Here is a 12,840-nt window from a genome sequence, read left to right as displayed (position 1 = left end):
ATACATTTCTGTTTCAGAACTGGTTTGTGAAATTAACCAGGAGGGGGCAGGAAGAGTACCACTAAAATACAGCATTCTGTTCGGCTCCTAGCATATATGCCTTGCTTGACCCAATCTTCCTAAACCCAATGGCTAAATCCATTAATTCAAGGAACTCACAGTTCCTAATTCTGCTCACCCTTAGTTCCACAATCCAAACGATCTTGCAGGACTCTGATTTGTAATCCACACTTGTCTTCAGAATGATTCTCTGGCTGATTTCACCTTGTCAACACATTCACTCAACTGGCTTCAAGGCACTTTAGCCTGTTCTCCATGCTCAGATTAGCCACAATCTTAACCTTACCCTTCAAGCTAGGGCTTTAACAGCAACCATAAAAATGAACCTATTAATATTAACACTTTTTCATTCTTAACACGATAACAATATTTTAAATCATGCACAATTTTTCTTTGAAGGAAGATAGGATTTTTTTTTTCCTCCTAGTAGGCGTGAGTATATTAACTTTCTACTCAACGGGGCCCACTCAAGCTTTCCTTATTATCATCATAATGAAAACTCATGGAGATGAGTCAACACATGTAACCAAATATTCTACAAGTCTCTGCCTCCTTCCTTTTTTTTTTCCTTCTATGATAAAGAACCAAAATAGGAGAAAAAAAAAAAAAGAGGGAAACAGAGTGTGGAGAGCATACTTTGGTCTATCCTTGACTTCATAAACTCAGGTTTATCAGGTACCCAAGGTTGTTCAGATTCAGGGGGCTAACCCACACTAAGCAAATTCAGAGTGCCTCAGTTTCCTTGCCTGTAAATGGGGATAATAATGCCTTATAGATTTGTTGTGGAGATTAAATGAAATCATGTATGTAATGCACCCTAAGACTTAGCACATAAAACTATACAATAGATAATTGCATGAAAAGTTATAGAACATAATGTATAAGTTACTATATACATGTGGAATATATACCTTTCCTATGACTGAAATAGTCTTGACCCCTTCTCAAGACATACTGGCCAGGATAGGATACCTGGAGAGCAATATTTTTAACAAATAAATTTCCTTGAGAAGCAACAAATACTGGCTGACTTCAAAGGATTTTTCATCCAGTTATAGCTATCCACAGAAGAGCACCCCTGACCAGTGACCAGAACTCACATGTCCACCAATCATAGATTCCTCCCCTCCCAGACTCATCTTTCCTGATTGTTAATACTGATGAGCCCCACAGGTTCAGTCCAGCTTCCAGAGTTTGTTCACCTTATGCCCTGGTCTCTTGAATGTCTAAGGTTCTCTTCTCTGTCCTGCCCTGAGGAACTTGGCCCTATATCTGTCCTTTCCTTTGCAGACTCTATCTCGCCACCTGCTTTGAACTCTGCTTTCCAGTCTAAGCTTCATACCTAGACAGTCCTCTTGGTCCACATTTTTGTGGTCTTGATTTCAGACAAATTAATTCTTATTTGGCCCTTTGCTGAGACAATTCCCTTCCCCTGTTACATGAAAACCCTAGGTGAGTGTAAACCTCGTCATAACACAAATCTACACACTTGGGACATTTCCCACTGATAAGTGTCTCAGAGGCAAGTTGATGGTGGTGATAGGAATAGATTATGCTTGTTTTTGTCTTGAAACAAATGACGTTTCCCTACCAGACTTTCTAGCAAAAGCCCTCTAGCCACAGACACAATGACGTCCAAGCTCCACACATCTTCCTCCACTGCTGCTTTTTTCATTCCTCTTCCCGGGAACTCATGGAGTTGCTCTTGCAGTTCTAAATGAATCTCTTCAAAAAAAGACTAAGTCTCAAGTATATGGTAATGTGGTAAAAGTTGAGCATGTCTCACTTGCGTTCTCATTTTCTGGATCCTCTCAGAAGATATAATAGATGGTTTTCCCCACTCTGACTGGAATGTCATGTCATCCAGCAAAGATGCTCAGTCTTCTAGGTTTTCTGATCTCGCCCAACGGCCTGTTTGGTGACCATCTATTAGGAAACAGCTGAGGATGCCACTCTTAGGCTCCAGCAGAGGGCACTGTAGTTCTGGCTTTTCAAACATGAGCAGGAATGGCACAATTCAGCCCAGAATGAACTGGCCAAAGCCCCTAAGCCCCTCTGATTTTCCAAACGGGTAAACCTACTGAAGTTATAGACATGGACCCTGGAGCGCCTGGGTGGCTCAGTCAGTTAAATGGTTGCCTTTTGTTCAGGTCATGATCCCAGGGTCCTGGGATCAATTCCTGTGCCTGGTTCCTTGCTCGACAGGGAGTCTGCTTCTCCCACACCCACTCCCCCTGCTTGTGTGTGTATTTGCTCTCTCTGTCTCTCTCTGTCAAATAAATAAATAAAATCTTAAAAAAAAAAAAAAAGGAACTGTATCTTGGAAACAACCCATATGTCTTGTAGCTGCTACAGACCCATCATCCCTATCTGCCTGAAACTAGTGAAGACACTCAAGATACTCATAGCTTCAATCTGCCAAAGTCTAAGGTGTAGGCACCTCCAAGATGGGTGACTACGTCTGTATAGCAGCAAAAAGGCCACTTTTTCATGGAGGCTCAGACTTTCCTCACTGGTTTTCCCCTACTGGGAGTGGTCCAGTCTACTGCAGAGTGGCCCATTGGGTTCAGTCCTCTCTGTTGCACCAGTGCTGGACATTGGAAATGACACTCCACATTTCAGTGGAGTTTGAGGAGCCAGGGATCTGCTTCTGGAACAAGGTAATGGGTATCATGTGCCCCACCCAATTCGAGGCTGCTTCTAGGGTGCGCAGACCCCTTTGACAGGACCCCCAAGGAGTTGCACACAAGGGATTCTAGCAAGAGGCTAAGTTCTATCAGTTTATGTTTTCCCATAGTCCTTTGTCTTGCCTGGAAGCCCTGATTAGATGATTTCAAGAACAGGTTAGGGTGATGTTTAAGACCATGGGTTCTGAAGCCAAACTGCTTGAGTTAAATTCATGTCTCTGTCATATGCTAGTTTAGTGAACTTGGGCAAATCACTAAACTCTGGGACTCTGTTTCCCTATTTGTAAAATAAGATAATAATAGTACCTACCTTTTTTTAAAAAAGATTTTATTTATTTATTTGACAGACAGAGATCACAAGTAGCCAGAGAGGGAGGCAGAGAGAGAGGAGGAAGCAGGCTCCCCGTGGAGCAGAGGCGCCTGGTGCCCTAATGCGGAGCTTGACCCCAGGACCCTGGGATCATGACCTGAGCAGAAGGCAGAGGCTTTAACCCACTGAGCCACCCAGGTGCCCCTAGTACCTACCTTTTATAACTGTGCTGAATGCATTCACTAAGTGTTAGCTTGGTTTATCATTACCGTCTCTAGAAGATCCAGGTAGCCCCTTGTACATCAACAGTCTGCAGCCAACACTAAATTCTGTTATCCCATGCCCCATCTACTTCCTGTGTTCAGAATCCCGAAAAAGTACACCACTTTGAGGAAGGTATTTTTGGACGTGGAGGTAAAGGAACTGCCCCCATATATAAAATGTGCCCTAGGGGCACCTGGGTGGCTCAGTGGGTTAAAGCCTCTGCTTTCAGCTCAGGTCATGATCCCAGTGTCCTGGGATCAAGCCCCACATCGGGCTCTCTGCTCAGCGGGGAGTCTGCTTCCTCCTCTCTCTCTGCCTACTTGTGATCTCCATCTGTCAAATAAATAAATAAAATCTTTAAAAATAATAATAAAAAAGTAAATAATATAAATAAAATAAAATGTGCCCTAGTTCCCTGGGCTCGTGCTCATGTCCATTTCCTCCCAATGCACTGACAATTTCCTTGTGTCTGGAAAGACAATAAATGCAAGATAGGCTTCCAAACACATTTCAGCAAATTTCACTCTATGTTATTGCTCCAGCCAACTTCAAGGGATTGATGCCCAGTATCTAATAGGAAATCCTAGATAGGAGTCATTATGTACAATCCTGCATTTTCTCTCAAACTGATCTTGTGTGAATTTCTAGTTAGGGTGGTAATAATCTGCTTGCAGCCACACCACCTTGCAAGTAATGTGTGTTAGATATTATCACCATTACTTACTAGGCATTTGAAACAGCCAGGCAAGTATTCTAACATAGAAGTCAGAATTCTGGGAGCCATTGAGGTAGACCCATTCCAAAAATTCAACCTGAAAACATCGAGGCCTGTTAGTCCCACTTACAACTAACCAGAGACAAGAGGCCCATTAGTGGATAAGGATGATTTTGCAACTGCCCCAGTGGTCCTAGGAAGCCTGTAGTATTGACAAATCTGTGACGTTAATCTGAGTGGAAGATCCACCCAAGTACTTCTGCACCACCCCAATGTCCTTCATAGTACATCCAAAGTAGTAGATGTGGTCTTATGGCAACTCCCAATTTATGGCCCAGTTCTAGAACAAACTGTCAGGGCCCTTAGTATCTACTTATCACTGAAAACTATGTGGAGCATGGTACTGACTGGGTGGATGGAGAACCTCTCTTACACTATCTACCCACAAAATGATGAGTTCATCTACCTTGCCACAATGTAGTTTGCTTATCAAGAACTCATTGCCTCCCCCTACCCAGAACATGCTCACTCACAGTAGCTGTGGCATGATTCTTCCCTACAGCTCACCACCCTTCACCCCAAGTGGCTTCCAAAACTTGGCAGCTGGGAGAAACTATGGGTTACCAAAAATATCTTCTAGCTTGCCAAAAATCAACCCAAAGAGTGTGCCAACTGGTGCTTGATACAGGAGGAAGGCATCCAAATGGGTGATACTGCCCAGCATACCTCCAAGTACACAGTAACCATTTATATGGAAAGCTGAGAGCCTACCACTTAGAAACTGAGATAATAGAGAATATCACTCAGCTGTACCCTCACAGTCTGAGGCCTCAGGACCAGATAAAGAGCTCGTACAATTACCTGCACCCAGACCAGTAATTACTCGCAGTCAAGGTCCCATTGCCCACAAGGAGTATGCTCTTACTCTTTCTCCTCAGAACATATCTACTTGGCCACACACATTCTGGCACCCCCCACCTTACCCAAAGTCAAATGACACTGCTTCTGGGAACTGGCCCCTCATTGCTGTAACCTGTGATGAAGTACAGATCAGCCCCCGGATTCAGTTCAGGCTTCCAGAACTCTATATTCTGGCACCTGTCCAAATCTTCAGCTGTCAAAGGAGGGGTTTCAAACAGTGCTCCACTCTGGCAGGATCATTCTCAAAGAATGGGGTGCAAAAGTGGGGAAGGAGGGACAGAAAAGAATAGGTGGGGTCAAGCCAGAATGAAGGGAAAAGGAGCTGGGGAAATACTCTAGAAGAGCGGCATCCCTGTTCACCAGAGGTGAGTCTGTGATCGAAACAATTTCCAGAGAATAGCAAACTTTGGCCCAATTCCTGACAAGCTCAGGATTCTGAGATGCAAGTCAAATCTAGCCTGCTGAAGCAGAACATGAATTTATTGAAAGAATATCGGTGGGATAACATCAAAGTAAACGACTCTGTGAGGCAAAGGAAACAAAATGAAAAGGCCCCCTACCAAATGGGAGAAAAGAGTTGCAAACCATATATTTGATAAAGGACTAATATCCAAAATACATGAGAAACTCCTCTAACTCAAAAAACTGATTAAAAATTGGCATAAGATCTGAGTAGATGTTTCTTCAAAGAAGACACATGTATTGCCAACAGACATATTAAAAGATACTCAACATCACTAACCTTCAGGGAAATTAGAACCACAGTGAGATACCACCTCACACCTGTAAAAGTGGCTATTGTTTAAAAAAAAAAAAAAGATAACATGTTGGTGAGGATGTGGAGAAAATGGGGAACCTTTGTACTCTATTGATGGGAACATACACTGGTGCAGCCACTATGGAAAACAGTATGGAGGTTCCTCAAAAAAGTAAAAGTAAATCCTATTTCTGGATATGTATCCAAAGGAATTGAAATTACGATCTCAAAGAGATCTCTGCACTTCCATGTTCATTGCAGCATTATTCACAGTAGCTAATACATGGAAGCAACATAATGTCCATCCATGCACACATGGATAAAGAAATGGGGTACACACACACACACACACACACACACACACACCATGGAACATTATTCAGCCTTAAAATTAAGAAGGAAGTCCTGCCATTTGCATCAACATGGTGAACCTGGAAGACATGCTAGGTGAAATAAGGAAGACAAAGACAGACAAATACTAGGTCACCTTTTATATGAAGAATCTAAAGTAATCACACTTGTAGAAGCAGAGAATAGAATGGTGGCTGCCAGATGTTCATGGGGAGAAAGACATGGAGGGGCAGTAGTCAAAGGGTACAAAGTCTCAGTTACATAAGATCAATTAATCCTAGAGATCTGCTGTACGTTAGAGAACCTATAGTTAATACTGCATTATATACTTAAAAATTCCTAAGAGCACAGATCTTCTGTTAAATGTCCTTATCACAAAATTAATAATAATAATAAAGATGGTGGGAGGAAATTTTTGGAGGGGACAGATGTTTATGACCTAGATTGTGGTGATGGTTTCACAGGTATATACTTAACTCCAAATTCATTAACCTATACGTATTAAATACAACTACTTGTATGTCAATCTTAAATTAGTTTTTTTTTTTTAAAGAATATTGGGAAGTACATAAAAGCTGTAAAAGGAACAGAGAAGCAAGTTTGGTGGACAGTAACCAGAATCCTGCTGCAGACCTGGTTGGGCGTAGACACTGCTGTGTTCGGTACTGTGGCAGGCACTGTTGCTGCCAAGGACCCCAGGCTCTGAATATGCTGCTAGAAATAAAATGCAGCCTCACTGCTACAACTTCCCATTAGTAGAAAAAGACTCTATATAGCCCCTGCTTCTTTGCAACCTTCCACTTTGATTCAGAATCTGAAGCAGGTGGGTTTGGCCTAGCCAAAAGTCTTTGACCATGCCAAGGGAGATGCAAGGGAGCCTGGCGTCTTAGTCCATCTGGGCTGCTGTCACAGAATGCCATAGACTGGGTAGCTTGTAAACAAAGGTTTATTTCTCGCAGTTCTGGAGGCAGGGAGTCTGAGATCGGTGAGCCAGCGTGGTCCAGTGAGCGCACTCTTTCATGTAGCAGACTTCTCATTGTGCCCTCATGTGGTGGGAGGGGTGACGGAGCTCTCTGAGACCTCCTTTATAAGGGCACTAATTTCATTCATAAGGGCTCTACCCTGTGACCTAATCACTCCCTAAAAGCCCTACCTCCAAATACTGTCACCTTGGGAACTGGGTTTTCAATATACAAATTTAGGGAGGATACAAACATTCCAATCTGGGTAAGGAAGCTTGGTCTTTTCAGCCTCCATAGTGAGATTCCAGTTCTGCTCCGGCGGGGATACCCAAATCCCCATAAGAATGGTAGGTCTAGGGGCATCTGGATGGCTCAGTCAGTTAAGTGTCTGCCTCTGGCTCGGGTCATGATCTCCGGGTCCGGAGACCAAGTCCTGCATTGGGCTCCCTGCACAGTGGGGAGTCTGCTGCTTCCTTTCCCTCTGCCCCTCCCCGCATTCATTCTCTCTCTCAAATAAATAAAATCTTAAAAAAAAAAAAAAAAAAAAAAAAAGAATGCTAGGTCTACACTGCCCCGCTCTACCTTAGATTAACTTACCCTACTCTGTACTAAACTTTTCAAGCCCCCTCTCCACTTTGCCTCCCACTAGTCAGGCTCCAACTCAATAGCAAGCTGAAACCTCTCTACAGCTTCTATCTTCTACACACTTGCTATCCTGCTGCCTGAAATGCTCTTCCTGATACCACTATGTCCCATGGACGACTCCTTATCCTCCAAGACTTAGCTAAAACATAACTTCCCCTATTAGACCAATTAAAGTTCTGCAAATATGCCAATTCCAGGGAATGAGTTTCCATCCAGGTAAATTACCTTTTTTTACCGGCACTAACCCTAAGTATCTGTTAATATCCTGATTCCGGTAGGAGGCCACTCAAAACCCAGGAGTCGGAGAGGAGCAAGGGAATGGTGAGGGAGGTCTCATGATCACTGGGTTCTCCCTCCCCCACTCCTTCCTGACACAGGCATTGTAATTTTACATCTGAGATTCTAAGATCAGATTTGAGTAGCTAGGAGAGATCCCTGCCTTGTGCCTGGCTGGCAAGGAGACTAGAGACTCAGAGAATCAAATAGCCCCATTTGCTAACTACTTATAACAAGTCTGCTCTTGTTTCAGACCAGAAGGAACTGGCGCCCACTCGGCTTCCCCCTATTATCCCAGAAGATGGGAATTATTCTGTGCACCAGAATAGCCACACAAGGTACCATGAAGCTGTAAAGAAGGTGTTGTTAAAGGCATGTAAGTATTGAGCCTGGGCAGCTCCGTCAGTTAAACTTCTGCCTTTGACTCAGGTCGTGATCTGGGGCTCCTGGGATTAGACTCCTGGGATCTAGCCCTGATCCGGCTCCCTGCTCGGTGGAAAGCCTGGTTCTGCCTCTGCCCCTCCCCCACTTTCTCTATCTCTCTCTCTCTCTCTCTCACGCATGCACGCGCACACTCTCAAATAAACTCTTAAAAAATTAAAGACATGAAAATATCTTGGAGTGGGTACCATGCTAGGGGCAGAACAGATATGCCTGAGTTTGTAAAGAACAACTGGGCTGTGATGGGGCATGGTTATAGGGGAGGGGGGGAAACAGCCCAGAAGGGAGACTGAGAAAAGGAGGGTGAAAGTAGACTTCAATGGTGGAGTGAGGAAGATAAAAGAAAAATTGAATCAGATTTGGAAGCAGAAGCTCCGTATTGGAGTCCCTAGTTCTGCCTCTGTTAAGTGTCTTACTTTGGGTAGCCACATACCTTCTGTTAATCTGCTTTCTCATTCATTAAGAAAAAGAAAAAATGCCCCCTCTACCAATCTTAAAGAATTGTTGTGAGGATCCCAACAAAATGAGATAGTTTAGGACAGTACTTTGTACATTATGTGCTATGCCTGTGAGGAGTGGTAGACCAAGCACTGGCTTTGGAATTTGAACTGAGTTTAAACTCCAAATAGTGTGACCTTGGGCAAGTCCCTTTAACCACTTAACTTCTCTGAACCACCTGAAAATGAGAATCACACTCCAGCATTGTTGTGAAAGTTAGAGAAAATGTACATTTAAAAAAGCATCTAGGACTACTGATGTATGCAACAACTTCTAGGAATCTTCAGGAAGTTATGCTATGCAGAGAAAGCCAATCCCCAAAAGATCACATACATCCATTCATATATGTGTGTGTGTGTGTATGAATTTATATAACATTGTTGGGGTTTTTTTAGATTATTTATTTATTTATTTATTTGACAGAGAGACACAGTGAGAGAGGGAACACAAGCAGGGGGAATGGGAGAGGGAGAAGCAGGCTTCCCGCTGAGCGGGGAGCCCAATGTGAGGCTTGGTCCCGGGATCCTGAGATCATGACCTGAGCCAAAGGCAGATGCTTAATGACTGAGCCATCCAGGCGTCCCCAGAATTTATATAACATTCTTAAAATGACATAATTATAGAAATGAAGAATACCAAACAGGGGCTAGGAGGACATGGCTATAAAAGGGCAACTCCTGGGGCACCTGGGTGGCTCAGTTGGTTAAGTGTCTGCCTTCCACTCAGGTCCCTATCCCGGGGTCCTGCGATCAAGCCCCGCATCGGGCTCCCCACTCAATGGGAAGCCTGCTCCTCCTTCTCCCTCTGCCTGCTGCTCTCCCTACTTGTGCTCTGTCAAATAAATAAAATCTTTAAAAGCGGGGACCAACTCCCTTTCTCTGCTGGGGGAAATTGGGTAAGGCATACACCGGATATGTATATCATTTCTCACAACTATGTGTGAATCCATAATTATCTCAAAATTAAGGTTTAATTTAAAAACTAAGATATTTTCAGAAATTTAAAAATACATATGGGTGGAGTATCTAAGAGTTACTCCTAATAGCAAATTGTTTTTAAGAGCTTATCATCAATCAACAGGGAAACAACTAAGTCAGAAATGTGCCACCTACTCAATGGTATATTACAGATTTTTTTAAAAATGATGATTATAAAGACTATATAGCCAGGATATTAGGCTATAATTCTAAGTTTAAAGAATATACAAATTTTATACAATGGTATAATTAGATTTATCCACATCGAGAATAAAAACACCAAAAATCTAGGTAAGTCTGATACTATTTTAAAATCTTAAGAACACCGAATACATTTAGAACATGATAGGCACTGGATAAATGAATCTACTAGCAGTATCTACAGATGAGGTGGTATCATTGCTTAGTTTCAGAGAATTACCAGAATGAGCAAAGGAAGGTATTTTTTCAGAGAAGGGGGAAGGGAAAGAGGATGAATAAGTCTGGGGGTAGGGAGTAGGGGAAGCCAGTAGAGTAGACCCATCTTGCACATTTCCCAAGTGAGCTGACCACCTGTTTTTCTACCATCTTACTAGCACTTGGGGAAGCTCTCTTGGAGATAGGCTTAGTAGAAGCAGGAAGAACCAAGATTGATTCAACTGACCACAAAGGGTGTGAGATGCTGGAATCCGGAAGTGAAGCTGGGTGTGGTGGCCAGAGTCCCAGGACTTCTCAGCACCTGATCAAGCCCAGTTGCTTGGTTGGGCTTGTGCTGCCGTGAGGCACTAAGGGGAGAAAGAACTTGAAGATACTGGATAACCTGTCCTTCCCCAACCATTTAGTCCCCAGTCAGGTCTTCAGAGTCCCCTTGACTGATGCTCAGAACTTCAGCTTCTGGCGGTCCCATGATGCAGGCGTGTGCCCGGAGGAAACCATGCCGTGGATCCGAAGCCCCCGCCACTGCCTCATCAAAAGCCCAATGACCAGGTTAGGCTGGGATGGGTGAGGGTGAGGAGACTAAGGGAAGTCCTCCCTCCCTTCACTGAAATTCTTAGAGACTGTCTCAGCTCTTCTCAGGGAATAGAAGACAAAGTTTGGGTCTTACCAGGGATAGCTGGCCCCAGAATCCAGCGTTCAAAGGAGTTAAAGATCTGTTTGTATCTTTGTGTTTCACCTTGTGGCTGTGCCTTTTGGGGCAAGCACAAGATAAGTGTCAATAGCTTTCCTAGGGAAGTCCGGGGATGCCTCTGCTCCCTTCATGGCTGCCTCCCACCCTCCAACCACCAGTCATTGACAGTAGCCATACTTCCTTATCACTGCCCCGCCCTTTCTGCCCTGAGGCAGTCTTGGGCAGATGTTTAAGGACACCACCACATAGACCAGCCTGACCTGGCCAGATCTGAGACCCTTTCTCTCTTTTCCAGGTTCATGGATCACTCTGTTCTTAGTGACAGAAACTTCAGTCTATATTGAGCAGGATGTGTTTACAGAAGGGTAAGATGAACTGTGGAAGCAGAGCAAAGAAAGAGAAAGTGGGAGAAGATGTCCTGGTTCCGCTGACTGACTAATGGGAGGAGGGGATCGCAAAAGCAGAGTAAACAAACTGGACTAGAAGTCACTTGTGTGCCCTGGGAGTGAGGCAGAGGGAAGTCATTCTCATGCCCAAATTCCTGTGAGATCAGATGTATGCGGGCCCAAAGCTGGTGTTTGGGAGGAGCCAGGATACAGAAAAGACCACCAAGGGGGTCTTGACCTCACGAATGGCAGGTGTCAGAATAACAAGTCTGGGAAGACACACACTGGTGGTCATGATGCTGAAGGGCCTAGAGTAGTCATGCTCTCTGAAGACTGCAACTTCATCTTGGCAGCGAGAAAACCAGAAGAAGCCCTCTATCCACTGAGGGAAAAGGCCCACAGAGCCCTCCGGCAGGAGGCTGCCTCCTGTACCCAGCTCTGCCACTTCTGACCCAACCCAGGGCCCAGAACATCTTCAGAGAGCTAAGAATTTTACAAAGAATTTGATTTTATTGATATTTAAATATATTAAATATTTCACGGAAATACATGATACACCACCCTCCCCCTCCCCCACAGTGGTTACATTATAAAACCAAAGTCCATGGGCCTCCCATCCACTGACTTCCCCAACATCTGGTGAGAAAGGGGGCGATGGTAGCCCAGGAGAAGGGCATGGCTGGCACTGTGGTATGGGGAGTCAGGGTGTGGACAGGCCCCTCCCACTTGGCAAGAAGCAAAGACAAGTCACCAAAGACTGAGGTCTTCCCACTCTGGTCTCCTTACATCCTCACCCCACCCCAGGGCTCCAAGCATTCCCTTCCTATCCAGGGATATGGCTAGGGAAAGGAAGTTGATTTTCTGTCCAGACCAACTAGTCTTGCACCGTCCTCCTGCCATGGCTAATGAAGTGCCTGATGGCCCATTTGGTAGATGCATGAAGATCCGGCAGGGAGGCAGTATGACCCAAAACCAGGTCTCTGCAAGGAGCGGGAGTCTGAAAGGGCATGAGGAAGGGCAAAAGTACTCCCTACCCCTTCCATTCCCCAAACCCAGTAACTCTGGGACCCTCTCTCCTCTGTCTCTCTCACCACCTCCCAGACAAAATTATCTTCAAATGCAGGCTAATGGCTCTGGCTTAAATTGGTACAGACAGAGAAACCAAGGCACCAACTAATTCAGGCCTGAGGCAAGGAAGTTGCAGGGAAGGGAGTAAAAGGAAGGCAGATATAGGAAGGGAATCTAGAGTCCGACCTTCCAATCCTCCTCCTAGCCCTTACAGTCTTCATGGGGACTGGGAAGCCAGGAACATGCTAGACTGAGATGGAAGGCTGTGGAACGCCAAGTTTCAGGTTCCCTTGCCCCACCCCCTAGTACCAGTATCTGGGTCCTCAGAGAGACCCCATGCTACCTCAGTCCCAAAGTATGCCACCAGCTGGGGAACCCAGGAAATTCCTGAGCCTCTGCCCACCAAACCTCAGA

At 44.6% G+C, this 12,840-nt stretch overlaps 1 protein-coding gene across 1 annotated transcript in view; it reads left to right on the top strand.

Moving 5' to 3' along the window:
* The window catches only part of TEX49 (testis expressed 49), a 30,248-nt gene extending 18,852 nt beyond the window's left edge, over positions 1–11,396 (top strand). Inside the window, exons 2-4 of the mRNA XM_032876909.1 lie at positions 8,202–8,324; positions 10,686–10,830; positions 11,268–11,396. Coding sequence (XP_032732800.1) covers positions 8,202–8,324; positions 10,686–10,830; positions 11,268–11,316 — 317 coding nt within the window. The 3' untranslated portion in view covers positions 11,317–11,396. The remainder of the gene's footprint in view (positions 1–8,201; positions 8,325–10,685; positions 10,831–11,267) is intronic.
* Positions 11,397–12,840: the final 1,444 nt, after the last annotated feature.

Source organism: Lontra canadensis, unplaced genomic scaffold (genome assembly GCF_010015895.1).
Source record: "Lontra canadensis isolate GAN:19392208 unplaced genomic scaffold, GSC_riverotter_1.0 scaffold59, whole genome shotgun sequence".
NCBI lineage: Eukaryota > Metazoa > Chordata > Mammalia > Carnivora > Mustelidae > Lontra > Lontra canadensis.
This window is presented reverse-complemented; position numbering and strand designations above follow the sequence as displayed.